The sequence below is a fragment of the Nyctereutes procyonoides genome, unplaced genomic scaffold, assembly GCF_905146905.1.
Source record: "Nyctereutes procyonoides isolate TBG_1078 unplaced genomic scaffold, NYPRO_anot_genome, whole genome shotgun sequence".
Classification (NCBI taxonomy): Eukaryota; Metazoa; Chordata; class Mammalia; order Carnivora; family Canidae; genus Nyctereutes; species Nyctereutes procyonoides.
The window spans coordinates 86,413,947-86,438,173 of NW_026575125.1; the positions used below are offsets into that span (position 1 = coordinate 86,413,947).

A 24,227-nucleotide genomic window follows, 5' to 3' on the forward strand; every position below is an offset into this window, starting at 1 on the left:
CTTGTTAACTTTAACTTTTTTGGTAGATTCTTTAGGATTTCCTACATATATAGCGATGTAATCTGCAAATACTGATAACTTTACTTTTACCTTTCCAATTTGGATGCATTTTATTTCTTTTTGTCACCCAATTGGTCTGACTAGAACTTCTGGTTTGTTAAAATATGTGTTTTTTTATGTTTGTTTTATTAAGTTAAACCAAGCTAATGAGTTTTTCATGCAAAGCTCTGTCAAGATTTTTTAACTGAAAAGAATATTCTATAATCAACATATTAATATGTAATGTGTGTGTTTAATATATTTAAAACCTTGTTAAGCTGTCTCAGGATTTCATAAAAAGATTTTCTTATGTTAGAATTAAGTAACTACTGGGACGCCTGGGTGGTTCAGCGGTTGAGCGTCTGCCTTGGGCTCAGGCCGTGATTCCAGGTCCAGGGATCAAGTCCTGCATTGGGATCCCTGCGAGGAGCCTGCTTCTCCCTCTGCCTATGTCTCTGACTCTCTCTGTCTCTCATGAATAAATAAACAAAAATCTTAAAAAAAAATAATTAAGCAACTACTGAAAGTCTATAATTTTTCTTACAGTTTTTGTTTAATATTTGATGCCCTTCTCAAAACTGTTATAAATTTAGAGAGGAGCCTACCTTATTCATATTCACTCAAACAACTTGTCTACTTAGAATCTGTCTTCAGTGATAGCCCAAGGTGCAGGGAACCAATCTCCTTTTTTTTTTTTTTTAAGTAAGCTCTATGCCCAAAGTGAGGCTTGAATTTATAACCCTGAGATCCAGAGGCACATACTCTATGGAGTGAGCCAGCCAGATGCCCTTCAATCTCCTTTTGAGATAAGAAGCAATTAAGTAATCCTGGAAGCTGACATCGAGTATTCAACTGTGAAGAAGATATATCTTTATGTGTAAAATTAGTAAGAGCTAAATGCAGAATCATCAATTTTTCATACTTTTTTTTTTTAACTCTCTGATGGAAGTGGGAATTGAATGTTCATTGAAATGATCAGACAAGAGTTACTATTTGGAGAAGTGAGAGTCTTTAGTTAAAGGAAAATCCCATGGTGAGCTCTACATTTTGGCCCACTGCAGGTTCATTTTGGGTGTTTTCCAAATTCTCACTTAAAATAGTTCTACTTCAGGGCACTTGGATGGCTCAGTTGGAGGAGTACGCAGCTTTTGATCTCAGGGTTGTGAGTCTGAACCTCACGTGGGGTTTAGAGATTACTTAAAAATAAAATCTATTAAAAAATTTTAGGGATGTCTGGGTGGCTCAGTGTGGTTGAGCATCTGCCTTCAGCTCAGGGTGTGACCCCGGGGTCCTGGGATCAAAGTCCACCTCGGGCTCCCTGCATGGGGCCTGCTTCTCCCTCTGCCTATGTCTCTGCCTCTCTCTGTGTGTCTTTCATGGATAAACATAATCTTTAAAAAATTTTTTTTAATTAGTTCTACCTTTCTGACTCAGTTCCTAGGCTTCTCCCCTTCCCCACCTCAGCCTTATCTCTATCTGGCTGAGCCTTCAAACCAAGAGCAACAGAAAGTTGAGACTCATACTGGAGGCTCTACTCTAAATGATGGAACCCAGATCAACAGGTGAAGAGCAATTGGGACAGCACAAAAAAGGGGACAAAAAGAGGCTTTTTGTCCACTTTTTTTTTTCCAGAGTGGTGGAAGGCTTTAAAATTATTTATTTTTAAAGATTTTATTTATTTATTCATGAGAGACACACAGAGAGGGAGAGGCAGGGACACAGGCAGAGGGAGAAGCAGGCTCCATGTAGGGAACCTGACATGGGACTCAATCCTGGGTCTCCAGGATCACACGCTGGGCTAAAGGTGGCGCTAAACCGCTGAGCCACCCGGGCTGCCCTAAAATAATTTATTTATGAAATGAATAGTCTTCTTCAGAGAAGACCTTTCCATTCATTCAAAGAAATCTTGTATGTTGAGGAGACATGCAGAAATAGGGAAAGATGAAAACTGCATTTAAAAGCAAACCAGGGGGTGCCTGGGCAGCTGAGTTGGTTGCCCTGTCAGACTCTGTTTTGGCTCAGGTCATGATCTCAGGGACTTCAGATTGAGTCCTAAATCAGGCTCCCCCCTCAGCAGGGAGGAGCTTGCTTGAAGATTCTCTCCCTCTGCCCCTCCCCACTCTCACTTACACACTCTCTTAAAAAAAAAATACAGCAAACTTGCCTCCTAAAATTTCACCAGCTCACTGGAATATTATATAATCAAGCAGCAATGTCCCCTAAGGTTAGGATTGTAGGATATTACATGGGTCATAATTATACTAAAAAACTATTTGTTGTTTATCTCAAATTCAAATTTAACTGGGCATCCTATAGTTTTGTGGGGGTTTGTTTGTTTTTGCTAACTCTGGCAACCCTATTGAGGTGCTACTCCCTCACATCTGTGGCATTTAAAATTTAGAGTCAGGTTTTATAATTTAATATTCTTTAAAGAATAAATACTTTTGGGGCACCTGGGTGGCTCAGTTGGTTAGGTGGGGAGCCTACTTCTCTCTCTGCCCCTCCCTTTGATCATGCGTATGCTCTCTCTCCCTCTGTGTTTGTGTCAAATAAATAAAAAAGTCTTTAAAAAAAATAGACTTTTTACACAGTTAGGTGTAGGAAAAATAACTTGTTTCCTTTGACTGTAAACAGAATTTGAAATCTAACTCTTCTATTGCTTTTCTAAAGGTTAAGACAGTAATGACTTCACCTACAAAACTAAGAGTCTAAGTTCTATGCAGTATGAATATCAGTGTCACAGTAAATCCTAGGTTTAAAAGTTTTCTGGCTTTCCGTGGATTCCTGGCCTTCTCAATCAAGGCCTTATATCTATTGATACCAGACTTTGTTTCAGTGAACTTGGGAGACAGGGGAAAATTCAAGGAACACTCCCTTGCTATTTGTCCTGGCTCAGTGAGCACAATGTGGGTTCTATGTCTGCTTCATGCTTGCTAAGCAACAGAGAGTTAAAATCTTTTTCAACATTGCCACTCAAATTGCTGTTTACCATCTAAAGTACAGGGTACAGAGTGAGGAGAAAGGCCACAAGGGTCATTATGCTGTGGTGGCAAAAGACCTATCATTATTTTCATTCTATTCAATGCCAACAAACCATTTATTAAAGGACAAAATTGGAAATTCTCCACTTTGCTCTTTTTGAGGACTTTTTATTTTATTTCCACAACCTGAGGAAAAGAAAGAAGGCTTTACAGATGAAGCACTGCAATTGTCAGGGTCTTCTGATGCCCACAGGCTGCCCTCATCCAATGACACTATGCTCATTGTTGGGACAATCGAATTTCATTTTTTCCTTACATTGACTTGAAATATTTCAAAATCTTGTTACTGAAGCTCAGCTGGCTTCTTGAGCCTGAAATATTTGGTCCATCAGTGGGGGAAACGAATCACATGAGGTATTCAGCCTGGAGGAAACCCTCCCTTCTCTGAAGATACATTCTCTTTCATTCATACCATGCACAACACTCATCCCTTTATGCCACGTAGCAGGGGCGGCTTGTAGCTTGCCTTCCTGTCTCCACTCTGTCAGATCCCAGCGGGCTTTCATTTAATCAATTCAATTTCACTCATCTTAATCCTCTCATCAGAACTTTATATTGCATATCATAGGTTCTTGATAAATATCTATTAAACAAATGAATGTGGGAACTGTTTTTAGGTTGTACTAACTCTCGCACCTTCGTACCCAGATGTGTGGGGCTTAGAAAGGAGTTTCTTCCCTTTTCACCAGTTCAAAATAAAAGATGTTTACAGCTCTATTATTGACAGCTGCTTGGAGGCAGAGAGAAAGAGAAGAGAGGTTTTGGGATTTTTTCCCCCCCACTGACCAAGTCTAAAAACTGAGTAGCGCTCAGCAGTAACTCCTTGGCCCCCTGTGGGTCAATAGAGAGGTTTAGGTAAAGTGAGTATTGACCATAGTGCAGTGTATTCTAGAGTCTTAGAACAAGTCTTTTGTCATGGGCTCAAAATCAAGTGGTGAAAGCTCTAGCCTGGTTAGGATATCTTTCCTCATTAGTTAGATTTGAGGTCAGCGTGTTCTTTCACATCTGTAGGAAGACTTGAATGTAACCAGAAGAGGATGACAAAATCTGGAGGGCTACAAAAAGTTATTCTGGAATAAGGAGGGCAGGAGAGCTTAAAAAACCGGAGATACAAAAGCAGAATAAATGATTCAAAATAAGCAAGCTTGAGGAAGGGCCAGGAAAAAAACGTGGGAGGCTAGTTGAAAGAGATTCCTCTGAGTAGAATAGGAGAACATATTCAGTACTTAGGAGGCTGAGGACAGAATTTTCCATCTAGAGAGAAATGGCCCTAGATTCCAGAACAAAAAGAACCTCACTTCCTTAGAAGTCAAGGTCGGGGTGGGGGGACGCCTGGGTGGCTGAGTGGTTGAGCGTCTGCCATCGGCTCAGGGTGTGATCCCGGGGTCCCTGGATCAAGGCCTGCATCTGGCTCCCTGCAGGGAGCCTGCTTCTCCCTCTGCCTCTCTCTCTATCTCTCTCTGTGTGTCTCTCACGAATAAATAAATAAAATCTTAAAAAAAAAAAAAAGTCAAGAAGGGAAGGAGGAAAAAACACGAAAGAGAATGAGAAAAGCTGGGTGATGCAAGGAAGCTGAAACCAAGAAAGAATTGTGGACCCCACAGGATGGGGACTAAAGCAAGGAGTTGAGGCACGATATGAGAAAATCAGATAAGAATTACTGAAATTGAAAAAAACAGTGATTGAAATTTGATTAACCAACTAAAAAAGGACACTGTGCACTTACTGTGTACCAGTCAATACATCAGGTTCTTTCACTATTTATATCTGATCGAGTCCTCAAATAACTATTCAAGTAGAAATTTTTATCTTCTGTTTCTAGATGTAAAAGATGGTGGCTCATAGACATCTTATTCAAGGTCAAACAGTAAGAAATTGAGAGGGAATTCCAACTCAGAAATAATTCAGGTGGTTCCCAACAGACTGAATCCCATGCTCTTTCCACTAGACTTAATGAATGGAGTTTGCATTAGGCTGGTTCAAATAATTATGTATATCGCTATTTACTGTGATGTAGTCTATTTATTACCCACTGAGATTTAATAACTCTGGAATTTATTAACTTTGCAAGAAAGGCAACCGAAATCCTATAGGGAAAAGAAGTCAAAAAGGAAATGAGATGGGATGCCTGGCTCAGCAGTTAAGCATCTGCCTTTGGCTCAGGGCCTGATCCCGGGGTCCTAGGATCGAGTCCCACATCGGGCTCCCTGCATGGGGCCTGCGTCTCCCTCTGCCTGTGTCTCTGTCTCTCTCTCTCTCTGTCTCTCGTGAATACATAAATAAAATCTTTAAAAACAATAACAACAACAACAAAAAGGAAATGAGACTGTTCAGAAGACATACTTCTCATTTCCTGAGGTTGTAACAACAAAAAAAAGGAGATACTTCTTGGAATCCTTCACTTTCTCTCAACCCCCATAGCTTCTAATCCTAATTCTATGAACCAGTTTAATGGTCACCTCTTCCGGGTATACCTTCACCTCATACCCTGACAGGATCCTGGCTCTAAATGGGGAAGAGAGAGTGGAGAAGGAACTTGGTGGCTATTAGTCACATCACTCAGGAAGACGGAGACCCTTGAAAGAGTCTGACAGCTCTGGTCCTTCTGATGTGGGTCTGCCTATAACCTGTGCTCCTGCCAGAGCCTTCACTTGATGCCCTGCCCTCTCCCTCCCCTCACCAACCCCCACCCCCACTTCAAGTCCTTTCAGGGACAGGATTTCTTGACCCTGAACTCTATACCTGTCAACACTGAGTCTCTGGTACCTGGTACCACATCATCCAGATGCTGACCACCACCAGCACTTCCTCTGATTCTATTATTAACGACAAAACCTATGAACTTTACAAATGTTAAATTCATATTTCCCCTGGCCTTTACCATCTTGTATACTTGGGTACAAGTGTTTTTTCTCCTCATTTTAAAGATAAGAAGCCTGAAGAGTTATGACTTGCCTGAGGACACAGAATATTAAGTGATTTTTTTTTTTTCTGCTGAATGGGACCAGTGCTTTCACCTATCCCTGTTGCATTCCGACTGTCCCTTCTGCCTACTGGGTTCATATACGGGCTTGAGATCTGTGACTTTAAGGTCTCACATGCTTGCATTTTATTCTTTGCCTCCACAGATCCACTTCTATTTTTTTAAGATTTTACTTATTTATTCATGAGAGACAGAGAGAGAGAGAGAGAGAGAGAGAGAGAGGCAGAGACATAGGCAGAGGGAGAAGAAGGCTTCCCCCAGGGAGCCCAATGCGGGACTCGGTCCCAGGACCCCAGGATCACAACCTGAGCTGAAGGTAGACTCTCAACCACTGAGCCACTCAGGCGCCCCACCCCCCCATCCACTTAAAGGAATGCTCCTTCCTAGCCCAGAGATTCTCAAAGTTTAGAGTTCACAAGAATCACCTGGGATGCTTGTTAAAATGCAGATTCTGAGACCTCAGACACCACCACTCCCCCATGGATCGGATTTAGGAAGTTTGGAGGGAGTACATAGGAATCTCCATTTTGAAAAGGAATATAAGCGATTGTGACGCAGGGAGTCCAAAGATCACCCTTTGAGAAATGCTGTTGTAGGTATTCTGAAATAAGAGAATCCTCAAAGTGAAAATTGCTGGGGGATTCTTCAGTTTAAGTGTTGTGTTGCCTTGAGTTACAGAGTTCTTACACAATGTGAAGTGAATAATGTGGAACATTCAATCAACACAGTTGTTCACTGCCATAAAATGTCAACATTTCAGATCTTTTTTTTTTCCAAAAGACTTCTTAAGAATCCCTCTCTCCACACAGGGTCATGTTTAAAAGGAATTACAGCTGCTCCTACTTTTGTAACTAACACTTCCAAGTCTATGTAGAAAATATTTAAAAAGAACAAAGAGCAGCAAGAGCTATATTTGCAGTCGTGTAGAACAAATCCATTGCCTTCAAAATTATAAATCTGACTAATTAAAGCTAACCAAAAAAATCTACTGCATAAGAGTGGAATTTTTAAGCATATAAGCAGTGGAAGAAACCGCAAATGGAAAAATCAATAGATTTGGACTACACGAAAATGGAAAAAAAAATTGAAGCTCAAAAGCCATTACTAAATAAGAAAACCTAAAAGACCAGCCACAGGCTAGGAAAAATAGTTGCAATAGACACTAAAAAGGAATGATAGATTTGAAATATTAAAAAGCTCACAAAAATCAAAATGGAAAATCCTAAAGAACAGGAACAGAGATAAACACAAACGATACAAGTTCAAGAACCTAGTGAATATATTTTTAAATGTCCAATATTTTAGGGACGCCTGGGTGCCTCAGTGGTTGAGCGTCTGCCTTGGGCTCAGGGCCTGATCCCGGAGTCCCAGGATAGAATCCCACATCGGGCTCCCCACATGGAGCCTGCTTCTCCCTCTGCCTCTCTCTCTGCTTCTCCCTGTGTCTCTCATAAATAAATAAATAAAATCTTTTTAAAAAATGTTCAATATTTTAAAATACCAGTGATAAGGACGCCTGGCTGGGTCAGTCGGTAGAACATGGGACGCGCAGGGTCATGAGTTCGAGCCTTGTGTTGAGCATAGAGCATACTTAAAATAACATACCAGTGATAAATACCATTTTTGTCCATTAAATTAAGAACTTTTAAATGATCATTTGGGTGTCATCCTTGCGTAGGGGTCATGCTAATCCTCTCTGTATCGTTCCAATTTTAGTTTACGTGCTGCTGAAGCGAGCACTTAAATGATCATTTGGGAGAGAATTCAGTGAAATGGACAGGCACATTCAAATACTGCTGGTGGGCAGGTAAATTAATAGAAACTTTCTTTAAACAATTTAAAAATTATTATCATGAGTGTATTTTTTTAAGTAAACTCTACCCCAGATGAGGGGCTCAATATTATGACTCCAAGATCAAGAGCTGTATGCTCTGCCCACTGAGCCAGACAGGTGCCCCTCTTGGTGTTTTTTGAAAAAAAAAAAATCATGCACTTAGACCTAGTAAATCCCTTTGTAGGATTCTAGTCTAATGAAACAGATATTCAGACAAAGATTAAGCACAGAATTATTTTTAAGATGGAACAATTGGAATCATACCAAACGTCCAACAAAAGGATGTTCTTTTTAATAAACAACACATGGTATAGTTATGTGACAAACTGTTACATAGCAATTTAAAATGCTTTCAAATACTTAACGGTGCTTGAAAATGTTTCAGATATAAGGACACTTTGAAAACCCAAGATACAGCATTTTTATATATAATGCCAATAAAAGTATTTCATAAGCACATTAGAAAGCTGTAAATAAATACAACAAAGTGCTAATAGCTGTTATCTCTAGGTGTTGAGATTTTTATTTTCCTCTTAGTACTTTTCTGTACTGTCAATTCTCTGTAATGATCACATTACTATTACAATCAGAAACTGCAACAAATGGTATTTCCAAAGTTCCTCTGAAAGCATAACATAAAGAAGGAAAAGTTGTCAACTTAATTAATTTATAGTTTGCAAGTGACAGAGAACACTCACCACTTGTTTCTGTGGCAGGCGCTGGAATCCACTTATGGAATGCCAGTGACCTTATATTCTCAAGACAACTGCTTATCTGTCTCCCTAATTGAAAGACGCACGGATATGGAGTAGAGACGACAGTCTCTGGGAACAGATGTCCGAAGGGAGATAAGACAAGTATTGGGATAAAGTAAAAGGCAAATTTTACTAACAATCCTTAGTCTAACTACATTCTCATTTGGACTCTTAGATTAAAACCTTTCTCTTTGTACAATCTGATACATCATAACACCATTAATATTTATGAGGGTTTTTTTTAACAGAAAAGGCTCTCCTTCAAGAATTGAAAATCGTAATCATAAGAGAAATGTCTTACTCCTTTCTTGATGACACATGCTAGGATACCTGACCACCCAATCAAAGACCAGCTTTGCAGGAGACAATACTGAGGAATCTTAGGCATCCATCTTAATTTTGTATTGGTCACTGGTCAATTTTGTATGGGTCAACTTGACAGACTGCTAAAACAGATAATTCTGGGACACTACTTGCTAGCTGAATACCCACCTAGAACACAAACTTCTTCATATTAAAATCAGTGTGTAAAATGATCCCTTCTTGGTTGCTGGGTGAACAAAAACAAAGTGGGGGTCACTTTAGGTAATCTGAAAGGAAGGTAGGAGCAAGATTTTTCTCCTTGCTCCATAGGAGATTATTACTGGAGCATTCCCGAGCTCAGAGCAGGCAATTAGACTTGATGAGGTTAATTCTCTATATTTAAAAGGACAAGTTCAAAACCGAGAGATTTCACAGGTCGGTGCACTATCTCTAATTTACCACACCTCTCTGCCCAGGGCTAGACAGGCCAACTAACACACTGGATAGTCACCATATGCAATGTAATTTGAAAGATATTTTAAGGATTATGCATCCAAATTTCTGCTTCCTCCCAAACAGGCTGTCGTGAAGCCAGATATACCATCTTTTCCTGGGACATTTACATTAGAGCTGGATTGAGGCACCGATTGGGAAGGGAGAGCAAGGAGTTAGCTAAGAAACTTAGCAGAGATGAGTTTACCTAATTCAGACCTATCTTTTGGTACTTAGCAAAAGAAAGCAGAAACTGAGAACAAACATGAAAAGACAGATATTTTAAGGATCCTGCAAGGTGGGAGGAGAGTTATTCAAATCAAGAATCCGTGAAAGAGCCCTAAAGGCAGATTTTCCCTGCATTAATGCAACAGACATTTATTGAGTCAGGCCCTGTTTCAGTGTTACAAATAAAAGGAAAGAGTCCTTCCCTTAGATTTCATGGTCTAGGGGGGTAAATATGTGAATTAAAAAGTATAGTCAAGGGGTGCCTGGCTGACTTGGTTGGTAGAGCATGCAACTCTTGATCTTGAGTTCAAGCCCCACCATTGGGTGTAGAGATTCCTTAAAATAAAAAAAGTCAAATCCTATGTTCTAATAAAGCTCTGTTAGACAACTCAGTCTCTTCAACTTTCAACAAACATTTAGTCAGTCGCTCTATCATATACCTGAAACTCTGTTAGAAAATAGAGACACAAAGCCCAATAAGGTGGAATCATGGCCCTAAGGGAATGGACACCTAGTTGAGGAAATGGACAGATTACAATGGCAACACAATGCTCTGAGAAGTAGGTGTAAGATGCTATGGAAATGCCAAGATAGAACCATTCAGTCTGCCTGGAGGGGCTGGAAAAATCATCTCCAAAGACATGTCATTTGATGTGGGACTTGAAGAATGGTTAGGGATTTGCTAGTTTACAAAGGAACATGACAGCAGAACTCACAGGGGGACAGAAGAGAAATGGTAAGAGGTACTATCCACCGATACTATTGTAAACATTATAGTTGATCCTTCATTCAGTAACAGTGATCTGGGCGCATGCTATATACCAAACACTGTGCAGAAGTACTAATTCTCTGAATTTTTATAAGAGGATACAAAGGCATACAGAGACTAAGTGATTTTTCCAAAGCCACACAGATAAGAAGAGGCAGATTCAAACCAAGTTCTGACTCTCTCCTAAACACACATGTTTTCCATTCCACCTCCAAAACTGGATTGTATAGGTATAGAAGCATATTTGGGAAATGATGAAATTTCTGGTTTGGCTAGAATAAAAGAGAATGTGGGGAGGAGGTGGGAAATGGCAGCAGAAAATTTGTGGAATGTTTTACTAATTTGCATGTTAAGGTTTACATATCTGATCATTTGCATTTGATTTTAGAAAAAGGGAAATCATTCTTTTTTTTATGCCTTTCCAAGAAGGTCCTGGAACAGGTACAATAATAGTTTTTTAAAGTTTTTAGAAACTTATGACCCCATAATGTGGAGATGGAAAAAAAAAACCAAGAAGGAATTAAAATTGATTCTTAATGCAACCATTTTTTACTTGCAATTACTTTAAAATAGCATGAATATCTATCACTCAGCTTTCCAGACAATATGCCAGAACCCAAGCAATGATAAGGGAACAGCTATCTAAAGCACATATGGAGAAAAGTACCAAATAAAAATGGCAACCTTGACATTGTGTCATCACTGTATTGTGTTTATGTAGTTGCATGTTTACATATCCCAAAAACATTGTCAAGATCTGCATATACCTTGAAAACTTGTTTCTCACAAAATGAAATCTCATTACACAATCTAAAATTATGTTAAGTGGTGCTACCAAAGAAAATGGCAATAAAAATTGAGTTGCTGATAAAATACTATATGTTCATTAGTTGATTTTATTTTTTAAAAAGATTTTATTTATTCATGAGAGACACACAGAGAGAGGCAGAGACACAGGCAGAGGGAGAAGCAGTCTCCATGCAGGGAGCCCAATGTGGACTCCATCCCAGGACTCCAGGATCACGCCCTGAGCCCAAGGAGGCGCCAAACCACTGAGCCATCCAGGGATACCCTTTTAGTTGATTTTAAATAAATTTTTTAAAAAAGATTGAGTTGCTGAGTAGTGCAAACCTATAGTCACTTCATGAGACTTCTGTTTTGCCTTCAGAGCAATCATTGAAATGACCGATCTTAGTGGTCATGGTAAAGAATTGTACCCAGCACTGAGGCTCAAGATGTTGGCTTTAAGTTTGCAGACATTAATGTTTAAGCAAATATATCACTTCTGTGGTGCACCAAAGCATTATCATTAATTTAAGGGCTCTTAATAGGAATAACGGAAAACAGAGGAATTAGCTCCGAGCACTGCACTTTCATTTTAGATAAAGTAATTGAAAAAAATCCTACTAATGGTTATGCATTTCTTGAATTTATATAATATTTCATGCTTTCATATGTGTCATACACATTGTTATAAATTATGCACCAATTTCCTTTTTAGAAATTGAATGTGTATTTCTACTTATTTATAAAATGCTATGAGACATTTGGGAAAAATTATACTATTACTGATAAGCATTCAATTAACCCGATTTTCTGACCTGCACGTTGAAGGCTGAGCTGTTCCATCCTTCAGAGGATTTTCTTTCCTCCACACACTCAAAAACTGGGTTGATATAAATATTAATGGCAGTATTGATTCATTTTTGAAAATTTTACATTTAATTCAAAATGGAAAATTAGGCATAGGAAAGACCTTAATGTTCTGAATCATTTCTGGTAAAAAGAATGATGTATATTACTTACTATTTTTAAATATTCCAAGACAAATTTTAAAGAAGAAAGAATCCCCAACAAGCGATTCTAGTCCTGCACATCCATTCTGTGCATCTGGGGAGCTCCAACACATAGTCATATGTTGCTGGCAGGTTGGAGAGGCTGGTATTCATATTTGGGTTTCATCTTTCCAATTCTTTTTTTTTTTTTTTTTTTTTTTTGCACTCTGTTATCTATACCTCGCTCCTTGGGATTTTCTGCTCTGCTGAAGTTGTACCCTACAATGAGACAGAATGATGAGTCCGTTTTCATGAGCAGTACATGCTTCCATCAAGGTAAAAAAATAAATTGGGAAGAATGAAGAATCTCTTTTTCAGGTTTAATGAAGACACAGGGCTTCATTGTCCTTTTACAGAAGAGAGTCTTAGAGAGCCAACAATAAGGTAGGGGAGAGAAGAGATTGAAGGAAGCCAACTAGATGAAGTCCCTCCATTGTGTGGCAGAATGACCTGACCAGTGACCTCTTTGCAGACACGGACTTGCTGCTAATGATATAAATACTTTCCTCCAGCTTCCCAAGGAATAATGTACTTCCTTCCATGCCTCTCAAATCGGGGTAATTAACTAGAGGACACAAATATCAGTCCAAACTATCTCTCTGCTTCGTTACAGCTCAGGTTTTCTTTACCTTTACCCAGCCTTCTCGTCAAACACTCAGATTTGGTCCTTATTATTATTATTAGGTTTTTGGGTTGGTCCTTAACGCTTGGATTTTGCATTTGTTTTGGTTAACTGAGTGCCTGGCCTTGGTCAGTCCTGGCTCTAGGTTTGCTCTGCAAGGTGCAAGGCTTTGGAGACCCACTTACAGTCTGCATGCTGTTTGACTTCAGCCAGTACCCTCTTGTTGATTTCCTTTGTCCGGGAAACAAATAGCTGGAAAGGACCTCACCCTGCTACATGGCCCAAGTGATGGCAATGTCACTGCAATGCATTTTTATTTAGCATATTTGCAAATCCACACTTGAAGTTGAGTTACATAGAAAGAAAAGTATAATCCTCAAAAAGCCACCCTAGCTCTTTCGTCTGGGTTGCCGACATGCCATCCAAACTAAGGAAGGCCCAGAACCATTGGGGCCACGGGAGCCATGGCACTGCCTCACAGGCAAGCACCAGAAGTCCCAGAGGGCCAAGGTAATGTTGGTGGCATGCATCACCACGGGATCAACATTGACAAACATCACCCAGGCTACTGTGGAAAAGTCGGTATGAGGCATGACCACTTAAAGAGGAACCAGAGCTTCTGCCCAACTGTCAACCTTGATAAACTGTGGACCTTGGTCAGTGAGCAGACACAGGTAAATGTTGCCAAAAACAGGACTGGAGCTGCTCTTCCCATTGATGTGGTGCGATGGGCTACTACAAAGTTTTGGAAAGAGAAGCTCCCAGAACAGCCTGTCATGGTGAAAGCCACGTTCTTCCTTCAGTAGACACATTGAGAAGATTAAGCATGTGGGAGGTGGGGGTGCCTGTGTCCTGGTAGCTTGAAGCCAAGTAGAGGGAGGTTCATTAAATGCCAACAAGTGCTTTTCTCTTTTAAAAAGAAAAGTGCCGCCCTAAGGGAACTTTATTAAAGGACTTTGAAAGAACCAAAACTTAGGGCCAGTCATTTTGCTTCTGTGGACCTCAGTTTTCCTAATCTGTAAAGTGAGGGAGATGGTCTATAATATTTCTTCTGGGCAGCCCAGGTGGCTCAACGGTTTAGTGCCGACTTCAGCCTAGGGCCTGATCCTGGAGACCTGGGATCGAGTCCCACGTCAGACTGCCTGCATGGAGCCTGCTTCTCCCTCTGCCTGTGTCTGTGCCTCTTTCTCTGTGTGTGTCTCTCATGAATAAATAAATAAAATCTTAAAAAAACAGGTTTCTTCTAATACAAAAATTCTATATTAATGATCAAATTATTTTGGTACTTAAATGTGATACTTCAAGAGGCCCTATGTTAAATAAAATGTCAGCTCTATGCTATGGGAGATTTTTTTTTTAAGATTTATTTATTTTTTTTTAGATTTGTTTATTTTAGAGAAAGAGAGAGAGCACATGCACACAAGAAGCGGAGAGGTAGAGAGGGGAGAGAAACCCAAGCAGATTCCACACTGAGAGTGAAGCCAGGCGATCTCATGACCCTGAAATCACGACCTGAGCTGAAACCAAGAGTCGGATGCTTAATGAGCTCTGCCACCAAGGTGCTCTTATGTGATGGGTGTTTTTTTTATCAACACTTATCTTAGAATATGCTTCAGCTGCTTAAAACTACCCCCCCATAAACACAATGATTTGTGTGACCTGTAGTTCAGAGTTCATCAGGTAAGACAACTTGGGCTGTTAATAGTGTATTTGGGGGAAAATTTGATAAATTATGCCTCTGTCTTTACCCTGCCTAGCAGATAAACTGAAAATCTGCTGTTGTTTTGTGTTTGTAACAAACAACTGGTTTGATAAACTTTTCACTAAAATTATCCTAGATTTTAAAACCCTGTAGAATATAGACTCAAAACACCCTTTGCTTCCAGTCTTCATAATATTAAAACATCTTTTTAAAAATTTTTTTTATTTATTTGAGAGAGAGAGAGAAAGCATGAGCAGGGGCAGGGGCAGAGAGAGAAGCAGACTCTGCTGAGCTGGGAGTCCGATACAGGGCCCGATCCCATGACCCTGGGATCATGATCTGAGCCAAAGGCAGAAGCTTAACCCACGGAGCCACCCAGGTGCCCCATAAAAATATTTATTATTAGTCCTAGACATCACCTACAAATATTACAAAAGACGAAGATAGGATTATATTCTTCCTGCTGCCATTGGCATACATTCCTATTACATGGATCCACTGACCTACTCTTTAAACTTGACAGTGCCATTTGGTGGAAAGAAAACACCTTGTATAGAATTATGAAAATAAATGCATGCTATTATACACACCTAACATTAGATTAGGCATTACTGTAATAAACATGCCTGCTTACCTGTGAGATTTACTCCTAGTGGGCTAGCCACTTTCCATAGAAATGAGAAGAAGGGTGAAATACTCAGTAGTGCTCCTGTGCTTTATTTCTTGGGATAAAGCAGGGAACATTGCCTGTAACACTGTGGTTCTGATCACAGGCTGCAAAGATAGAACACTCTCCTGCCTACTCTCACACCTGCACCCCACTCCTGCATTACAAGCCAGGTGACCTGCGTAAAAGTTTACTTATTCTGTAAGCCTTAGCTTTCTTATCTTAAAATGGGGATATATGCCCATTTGTGGAAGTTATTAGCATTAAATGAGGCAATAAGTGTAAAGTTCCTAGTACAAATCCCGCCAGGTTGAAGAACTTAATAAGGGGTAACTGTAGATATTGTCATTTTTCCCCTTGGTGAAATTTTGTCATTGTGTTTACATTCGAATTTGAAAAGTGGAAAAGAAATGACAGTAGGATATAACCATCTGTCTATTACTTAGTATTAAGATTGTGAAGACCTAAGATTGTACTGAGGGAAGGGTGCTAATTTCCATTTTAACTTGTTTCATATCTCCAGCTGTGAACCAACTGGGTTTTTTTTTACAGATTTTATTTATGTATGTATTTATTTGAGAGAGAGAGAGCACAAGTGGAAGAGCAGAGGGAAAGGAACAAGCAGACTCTGCACTGAGCACAGAGTCCAAAACAGGGCTCAATCCCACAAACCTGAGATCATGACTGAAGCAGAAACCAAAAGTCAGACGCTCAACCTATGAGCCATCCAGGTGCTCCATCAACTAACTCTTACTTAAATACCCCTTTAAGAACACAAATACACCCAGATGCCAAATCCATATTGAAGCAAACACAGGAAACTAGCCAGGGGTCCATTGGCAAACTACAGCAGCAAACCTAATCTATTGCTGCTTATTTTTAAAAATAAAGTTTTACTGGCACACCACCATGCCTGTTTATTTAGTGTCTGTGGCTCCTCTTGTACTACAACAGCAGAGTTGAGTATTTGCAACAAACACTGTATGATCTGTATGCCAAAAATATTTACTATCTGGCCCTTTTTAGATAATGAATGTTTGCTGACACCTGAGCCAGAATAGTCCTTAAGAGTCTGATCTCAAAATTAATTTATAATAATAAAAAAAAAGAAAATATATTGAGGAAAACAAAAAACAAACAAACAAAAAAAAAAGAGTCTGATCTCATTTCACATGATGTTCTTTCCAAAGGACTCCCAAATATTTAAACCTTTTTAAAAAGCTTAGTTTAGTTAGATGCCTACTTCATTCCATCTACTAAATGAGATGTTGTTTGTATGACCCTATGGCATTGATAAAGAAACACACAGGTGAAAGCATTCTTGGTCCTGAATTATCCAAGAAATGTTTGTTGATTCAAAATGAAACTTCTGTGACACTTTCTAAGGAACCCTTTGGTTATTTAGACCAGATCTTCTAAATGCAATTAGTTATTAAAACCTTGTCACGGTTTAAATCTTTAAAGCAATATAGTCATGTACTTAAACTTTTCTAAAAGTATCAGAAAAGGTATATATCATCTTTGCTATCTGGGTTCTGTTTCTGGCTTGTTTAAAATGTTTTTTGCAAAATGTAACTCTCTTTTGTGGTATATTGACAAAGTACTTTGTCCTTTTTCGATGAAAGTGGCAAACAATGGCTCACGCTTGACCAGGACATAGAATCCTTTATGGTCCAAAACCCTTTTGATTTCTGAGGGTAGTTTGTCTCTTCCAATACAGATCCTTATAATAACTTTTTTCTGCCATCGCATGTCATATCCTCATTAGTATGAGTTTCCTGTGTTTAAACAGCCTGTGTCAATCTCTTTTAATACAGCTTTGAGATATAATTCACAGTCATTATTCAAGTCACCTGCTTAAATAATACCGATCAGTGGTTTTTGGTATATTTAGAGTTGTGCAACCATTATTGCAATCTATTTTAGAACATTTTCATGACCCCAAGAAGGACCCCTGTTAGCAGGAACCTCCCCCATTTTCCTCCATGGATGTCTCTATGGATGTTCCTTTCTTGTGCATTTCATATAAATGGAATCACATAAATGTCCAGATTCTTTCATTTAGCATGTTTTCAAAGTTCATTCATCTTGCAATACTGTCAATTACTTTTCAAAGCCACATTTTGCATATTTAGTAGACACTCAAATATTTATAGCATTTTAAAATCTGATTATATTCTCTCTCTCCACACACACACACAACCAGACACACAAACACATGCACACATGCACTCACACAGTCCTAAATTCACCAAAATCTAGCCTAACATTTGAGCATCAAACAACCAAACATAATAGGCTAGACATGACTGTTTCTTTTAGGAGCCTGATTAGTGGTGTGGAAAATTATGGATAATCCTTATGAATTTTGAAATATGCTCTACAATTTATTCTGAAAGCTCTCTAGTATATCTTTAAAAGACCCTTCTCATAGGAAACTTTTAGTGTTTGAAATTATATTCTGATGCAGATTAAATATTCCATCCAAAAGAATGCTCTTATAACCCAGACACACAAAATAGTGAAGCCAAGATATGCATGGGAGCTAGTGCACTCACCTACTTGCCCTGTAATTTACAGGCGTGTTCGTTTTTCCTCCCAAACCAAAATGTGACATGTGCTAATTAGTTATGTAAACTTCATGGGAGGGACTAACATAGCAGTATCTAAAGCAACTGTCAAAATTGCTATAACCAAAAGCAAGATCTCCTGTAATTTGCATTTGATCAATGTAAAACAAGGTTCAGAAGTCTGTACTATCTCTAAAGGAAGTATAACAGATATTTCATCTTCGAAGTGGATTAAATAGATGTCAAGCCACTTTCTTTCTGATTGATGTTATCACTGGACCTTTATAATAGGCAAATTCAAAGCTTTTGTTTTGCAGATGGAGAAGTGGAAGCCTGTAAAGGAAGTCCAATCCCAGAAACTCACCCAAAGTTCTTTTGCTTTCCTCCTTGAAATGGAATGCATTTCCACTTAGCCTTATCACGTTTTATGCATCTTTTAAAACCTAACTCAAGTACCATTGCACAAAAGATGCCTTCTCTGACTGCTTCAGCCTAATCATTCCCATTCCTTCCAGAGTTACTATAGCATCCCTTGTATATTCTATCTTGAATTGTTGTCTCAGTATTTCATCTACATTGGTTTTGCTATTGAATTATTCAACTATTAATTTCATGTGTGTTGAGACCATACTTTTTCTACGTTGCATATAATTGATTTTTAAAAGATGATTTATTTGAGGGAGGAGGGGCAGAGGGAGAGGAAGAGAGAAACTCAAGCAGACTCCATATGACCACAGAGTCCAACATCCCACAACCCTGAGATCACAACCTGAGCCAAAATCAAGAGTCAGATGCTTAACCCCAGCGTGACGTAATATTTAATTCAATGCCCAAAACATAATAGGCGATTAAAAGAATATTGTCCATTAATGATATATTTGACAGGAAACCTGAGGGTAACAGTTTAATTCTGAGCATTTCTTGTGATGGAATAGTGACCTTCATTGGATCTACATAACAGAAGTTTACTGTTGATCAAATATATCCTAATCTTAGTAAAGACATTTCATTGGACTTTTTTTGGCCTTTTGTTCTTCTTTTTAACAAATGAAAATATGTGGGGCACCTGGGTGGCTCAGCCGTTGAGCTTCTGCCTTCAGCTCAGGGCCTGATCCTGGAGACCTGGGATCGAGTCCCATAATGGGCTCCCTGCATGGAGCCTGCCTCTCTCTCTCTCTCTCTCTCTCTCTCTCTCTCTCTCTCTCTCTCTGTGTGTGTGTGTGTGTGTGTGTCTTTCATGAATAAATAAATTTTTAAAAAATGAAAATGTGAAAACACTCTTGGACATGTCACAATAATTTCTTTATGAAAATGTGCTTATAAGATCATTGGCAAGGGCACCTGGGTGGCTCAGGGGTTGAGCATCTGCCTTTGGCTCAGGTTGTGATCCCAGGGTCCTGGGATCAAGTCCCACATCGGGCTCCCCATGGGGAGCCTGCTTCTCCCTCTGCCTATGTTTCTGCCTCTCCCTCTGTGTCTCTCAGGAATAAATAAAATCTTTAAAAAAAAAAGATAATTGGCAGGTTTTAGCAGTCATTCAAATTGATAGTAACTGCTGAGACTTGAGAAATATTTTAACACTCCTATCCAGAGTTAACATTCATGTGTTATACATGCATACATTTTGAGTTGGCAACTTGAAAACCACCTTCACTTAGTAAACAATGGAAATAACTTGCAATTATTATATTCTGGGTAAAAAAAAAATTTTTTTTGGGTAAAAAATTTTTAAGAAGTTTCCAGGTCTACCAAGATCACCCTCATGCTTTAATATTTAAGGATAAGAGAAATATTTAAAATCACATTTTTTTAAATCACAATTGAAAAATTGTATGTCACTATTTGCTATGGATATTATCATATAAGCTATATTTTTAACCACATATAACATGTTGAATTAAAAAAAGGAATCAAGGATCAATCCAAGAACATAAAAATATCATAACATGAAATAGAATTATCATACTAAAACATAAGATGAAAGCAAAATATATTCGTTCCTGGAAATTAACTGATAAATCACAAAGCAATTAATTAAAATAGATTGGTACACAATTACACATTTAGACAGTGAAGAGACCTTTTAGATTTGGGGCAACACAAAGGTAGCTTAGTTACATCAAAATGCCTATTTTAATAATATCCATCAAAATGCACTTCTACCTGGATTATACTGGTGAGTTTGTTACATAGGAATCTCAACTAGCAGGTTCCTGGATGGCTGAGTTGGTTAACTGTCTGCCTTCGGCTCAGGTCATGATCCCAAAGTCCTGGGATAGAGCCCCTGCATCTGGCTCCCTGCTCAGTGGGGAGTCTGTGTCTCCCTTTGCCTCTGTGTTCTAACAAATAAATAAATCTTAAAAAAAAAAAAAAAAAGCAGGGGGAATCTCAACTAGAATCCAAATAGGTGGTTCCATGTTTAAGGTATGTTTTTTTCTGTTGGAGATTCTTGAGGCCATGAGTAGTGCCACCACTTAGGCACCCTGCTGCTTTGAAACTATAGACCACTGCGCTTGCATTAAAGTGACACTTCTCACCAACAAACTCTTGCAGAGTTCTACATCCTCACTGTTAGTGGTGAACAAAGACTTTTATTAAACTTTCAACATAAGCTTTTCTGATTAAAAAAGAAAGCAAAAATAGCCTATGCATAGGATTCTTAATATTTTGACATCCTCTAAATTCCAAAACTTGAAAAATAAACTGAAGTTGAAAATTAACTGAGACAAATATATCTATCCTCGAAAACTTAGCTTGCCGAGTTCCTTCACACTATTGCTAAGTCTGTCAGTTTAAGTCGGAAAGCAGGTGGAAGCTTTTCCGGGGTGACTTACAGGCAAAAGGTAGAAAACCAAAGTACCATATTTAGCATGTCTAGAAATTCTGTGCAAAGCATTCCAGAAACCATACCAAAACGCGGGACAACTACTGGAAGCCAGAGATCTCATTCTGGAGCCTATTGTAAATGTGTGCGGCAGTGCACGGCTGCCCAGTCACCCTAACAGCAATGCGATGAAACCCATATTTTTGTGGTGACCCCAACCTGACCCAGTATGAAATCTCATAACAGAAATGTAATGTTTCTGAAAGCATGATTGCCCTCTCATTTCTTTTTCACCTTCCTGTGCCTTTCATAAGTCCTTCTGGTTGGTTAATCATTAATAAATATTTAACAAGTCTTTTTTTCCCCAGTGCCAAGTCCTCTGCTTATCTACCTTTTGGGCAGTCTCTGGACTCCCCTACACCTTCCCCTTTAAGAAGTCCTGGCACCCACTACAGATTAATTTCTCCAAGGGAATTCATAATAGCAGATCAAATGGGGGTCTCTTTACTAGAGCATTCAATCTTTCAGGCCACTCTTAGTTTAGCATTTTTCCTAAAACACATGGAAAATGGGATGGAACTGAACCAATTTCAAGTTTGTAAAAAAAAAAAAAATCAAGGACACAGTTCTGGAACCAGATGGTTGCCACTACGGGAAAGGGCTAAAACTTTCCCTTCGACAGCTGTCCCACAAGCCAATCACTTGACCTGACCCTGAAGAATGCCCTCAGATTCCGGCCCTCCGAGCTGATTTTGGACCTGGAGTGAGCCATAGGATCGGAATGCAGATACGGAGGGAAACCTCCCAGTGTATTAATGGAAGAAGCCAGCTCTGACCTGGAGGCAATCTCATGGGCAAAGAAGAAAAGCTACTCTGGCAAACAGAAGAGGTACTCCGGGAAGTAGTAGCACGTCTGCAAGCTTTCTCTGGTGGAAAGAGATTGATGAGAATTGACATCCATTTCCAGTCGAACGAGTGGAACGACCTTACTTCCACCACTCCATCCCACCGCGACCTCTCACCCCTTTCCGCATGGACAAACCTACCAGACAGGTGGTCTTGCTCCACGACTAATTTACTTGGCACGAAACCAAAGACTTGAGAGCCTTGTCCTGTCCATATTCTGATCCCTGGATCCCGGAAGGGAAAAGGGAAGATCGCTAAGGTCTCACACCTGGGCTCATCCGCGCAGACGAAACTACTAGTAACGTCCCTCCTTGCACCGAGATTATCTTCGCGGTTCCGGGGGTGGGGGGAACTGTTCCCTCGGGCTTAAATAGGGGCTTGGTGACTCTCAAACTCCCATTCCCAACATCCCCACTTATTTATCTATTCCACTTTTTTTTAATTTTTACTTTTTTTGCATATGACTGAGCCAGGCACCGTGGGCTTCTAATGCCTTGGTAGCCGGGGAGAGGGAGAAGCCGGCGCGAGGGACCGCTCTCCGCTCCGGCCGCGGGGTTAGAGTCCCCATCCCGCCAGGGTGCCCATCCCGGTGAGTCTTCTCCCGGCTCCCCACCCAGTTGATGTGACAGGCTCGTGGCCCAATCCCCTTCCAGGTTCCCAGGCCGACTGTTAGCACCACCCGAGCCAATGGCGGCGGCCGTGGGGCGGAGGGGGCAGGCGGGGGGAGGGAGCGCTGGCTTTAGAGCCGCCGCCGCCAAGATTCCAAGAGGCAGAAGTTGTCTGAGCGCGTCGGTCGGAGGCTGCCGGGCCGGGGCCGGGACTCTGCGACTCCCCGTAAGTGCTCTGGGGGCACGCAGGGCCCGGCGGGAGCGGGCGCCCGGGGCGAGGGCAGGCGTGCGTCCAGGGGAGAGCATCTCCCGGAACTTGGGCTGGAACGTGCCCAGCGCGGGGGGACGCGGGGCGGAGAGGGGGCTGCAGACATTTCCGTCCTGGACCTTGGGCGCCGAAGCGGTCCTCGCACCCAGGATGGGTGGGAGTGACAGCGTTCCCACGACCGCCCGCCGCAAACACGTTTTCTGCTCTTAACGACCGGGGTGGTGATTTTTCGCTAGTTGCTCTTAACTTGTTGCCTACCTGGGGCCGCGGTCCTTGACGCCCACCCTTGCCCTTCTCCCCCGCCGTGGCGGCGGCCCCGAAGTGGGAACGGCGCGGCTAACTTCCCTTCGCCGTCCTCCCCCGGCCCCTGCCCCCCCGCCCGGGCCTCGGGAAATCCCGGAGCCCGCAGCCTGCGACGCCTCCGGCCCCCGCTCGCCCACCCCGGGTGACCTCGCGGGCTCACGCCAGTTCCGGGGCCCCGAGCGGCTGCCTTGGCCCAGGGAAGGAGCCGGGTTCCGACTGCCGGCCTCCCGCTTGCTTCCCTGGCCATTGGCGAGAGCGCCGCTACCGCGCCGCGTCTCCTATGAGTAAGCACTTTTTTCTCTTCAGTAGCACAAGCTCCGCGGGCCGTGGGGGCAGAACCCCTCGGTCCTCCTCTCCCCGGACCCCGCGCCTTCCGTGCGCTCCTTGCCCGGCTCCTCCCGCTCTGCAGCCGCGAGCGAGCGAGCGAGCGCGCGCGGCCCGGGCGGCGGCAGCCGGGACCTCCCGCGGCTCCTGGGGTGGCTGAGCGTCAGGCGGAGCCCGAGGGGGGTGATCTCCCCTCCCCCGCCCCCCAGCTGCACTTGCGGGTGTTTACTTTCCTCCGCCGCAGCACTTAAGCGCGCTAATACGAGGCCGGGGGACGCTGAGCACCCCCGCCCTGGCTTCTCGCCAGTCCCAGAGCTGCCGCCGCTGCTACCGCTCTAGCGCGCGGGCGGCTCCAACCGCCCGGCTCCGGGACGGCGGCTGGTCCCAGGCGGGGGTGGAGTGGGGTCAGTGCTGTCTGACACTTGCCCGACGCGGTGCTTCTTGCCGCTCCCCGGTTCTGCACCCCACCCGCAGGGGCGCAGGCTGAGCCTAGAACTGTTGGCGAGCCTCGCCATTTAGGATCCGACGGACGGGATGCTGGCGGGGGCGGGGGGGATGGGGCCGAGCGCCGGGCTGGCCTCGACGTAGGTTGAAAACGTCAAGTGAAATGACAGACTCCTGAGAGAGAAGCACTTAGCGCCACTTTATTGATGTCACAATGTGTCTGGGAGCCTCAACTTGATCCTGGAGACGCGATTTACAGTGAATTCCAGCGAAGTGGCCGAAGTCCCACACTTGCTGATTGGCATCACGTGCCCCAAGTCTCTGATGCCCCTAGGGTAATGGTCACATGACTTTTGCCTTGAAAACTGGAATGTAATGGCTGAAGCCCATTTTCCAAAAACTACCACGACAAAAAACGGAGAGGGGGAGTGTGAACTAGCCTCTACTCCAGGGAATTCTACTTGGATTTGGAGGAGGGGAACAGAAAGGGAATTTGGTGCTCCGATTTTATCCGAAGTAAAAACGGGAGCTGTTTTTAAAATAACTATTTGAAATATGTTTGTGCTGGGATACATATATCTCCCCAGTGGCTCTCCTAAATTAAAAAAAAAATCTTACTAATTATTTGGTAGGGAAGCCGTCCATTAATTCACACCCACTTCATCCCTAAATGATAGTTTTGAAGCCATAGTCCGTAAGATAGTGTCACA

General features: G+C 41.6%; 2 protein-coding genes and 1 non-coding gene across 4 annotated transcripts in view; 2 read left to right on the plus strand and 1 right to left on the minus strand.

Moving 5' to 3' along the window:
* Positions 1 to 7,700: 7,700 nt before the first annotated feature.
* On the minus strand, positions 7,701 to 7,803 carry LOC129518915 (U6 spliceosomal RNA). Its single transcript, XR_008666252.1, has one exon. It is a non-coding gene; the product is annotated as a U6 spliceosomal RNA (small nuclear RNA).
* Positions 7,804 to 13,365: 5,562 nt separating this feature from the next.
* LOC129518874 (60S ribosomal protein L27a-like) lies at positions 13,366 to 13,707 on the plus strand. Its single transcript, XM_055339143.1, has one exon. It carries the CDS (start codon positions 13,366 to 13,368, stop codon positions 13,705 to 13,707), a length of 342 nt encoding a protein of 113 aa, XP_055195118.1.
* Positions 13,708 to 22,303: 8,596 nt separating this feature from the next.
* PLS3 (plastin 3) overlaps positions 22,304 to 24,227 on the plus strand; it is a 90,406-nt gene continuing 88,482 nt past the window's right edge. For both annotated transcript variants that reach the window (XM_055338299.1, XM_055338296.1), the window contains exon 1: positions 22,304 to 22,404. The gene's annotated coding sequence lies outside the window, so the exon portion shown is untranslated. The remainder of the gene's footprint in view (positions 22,405 to 24,227) is intronic.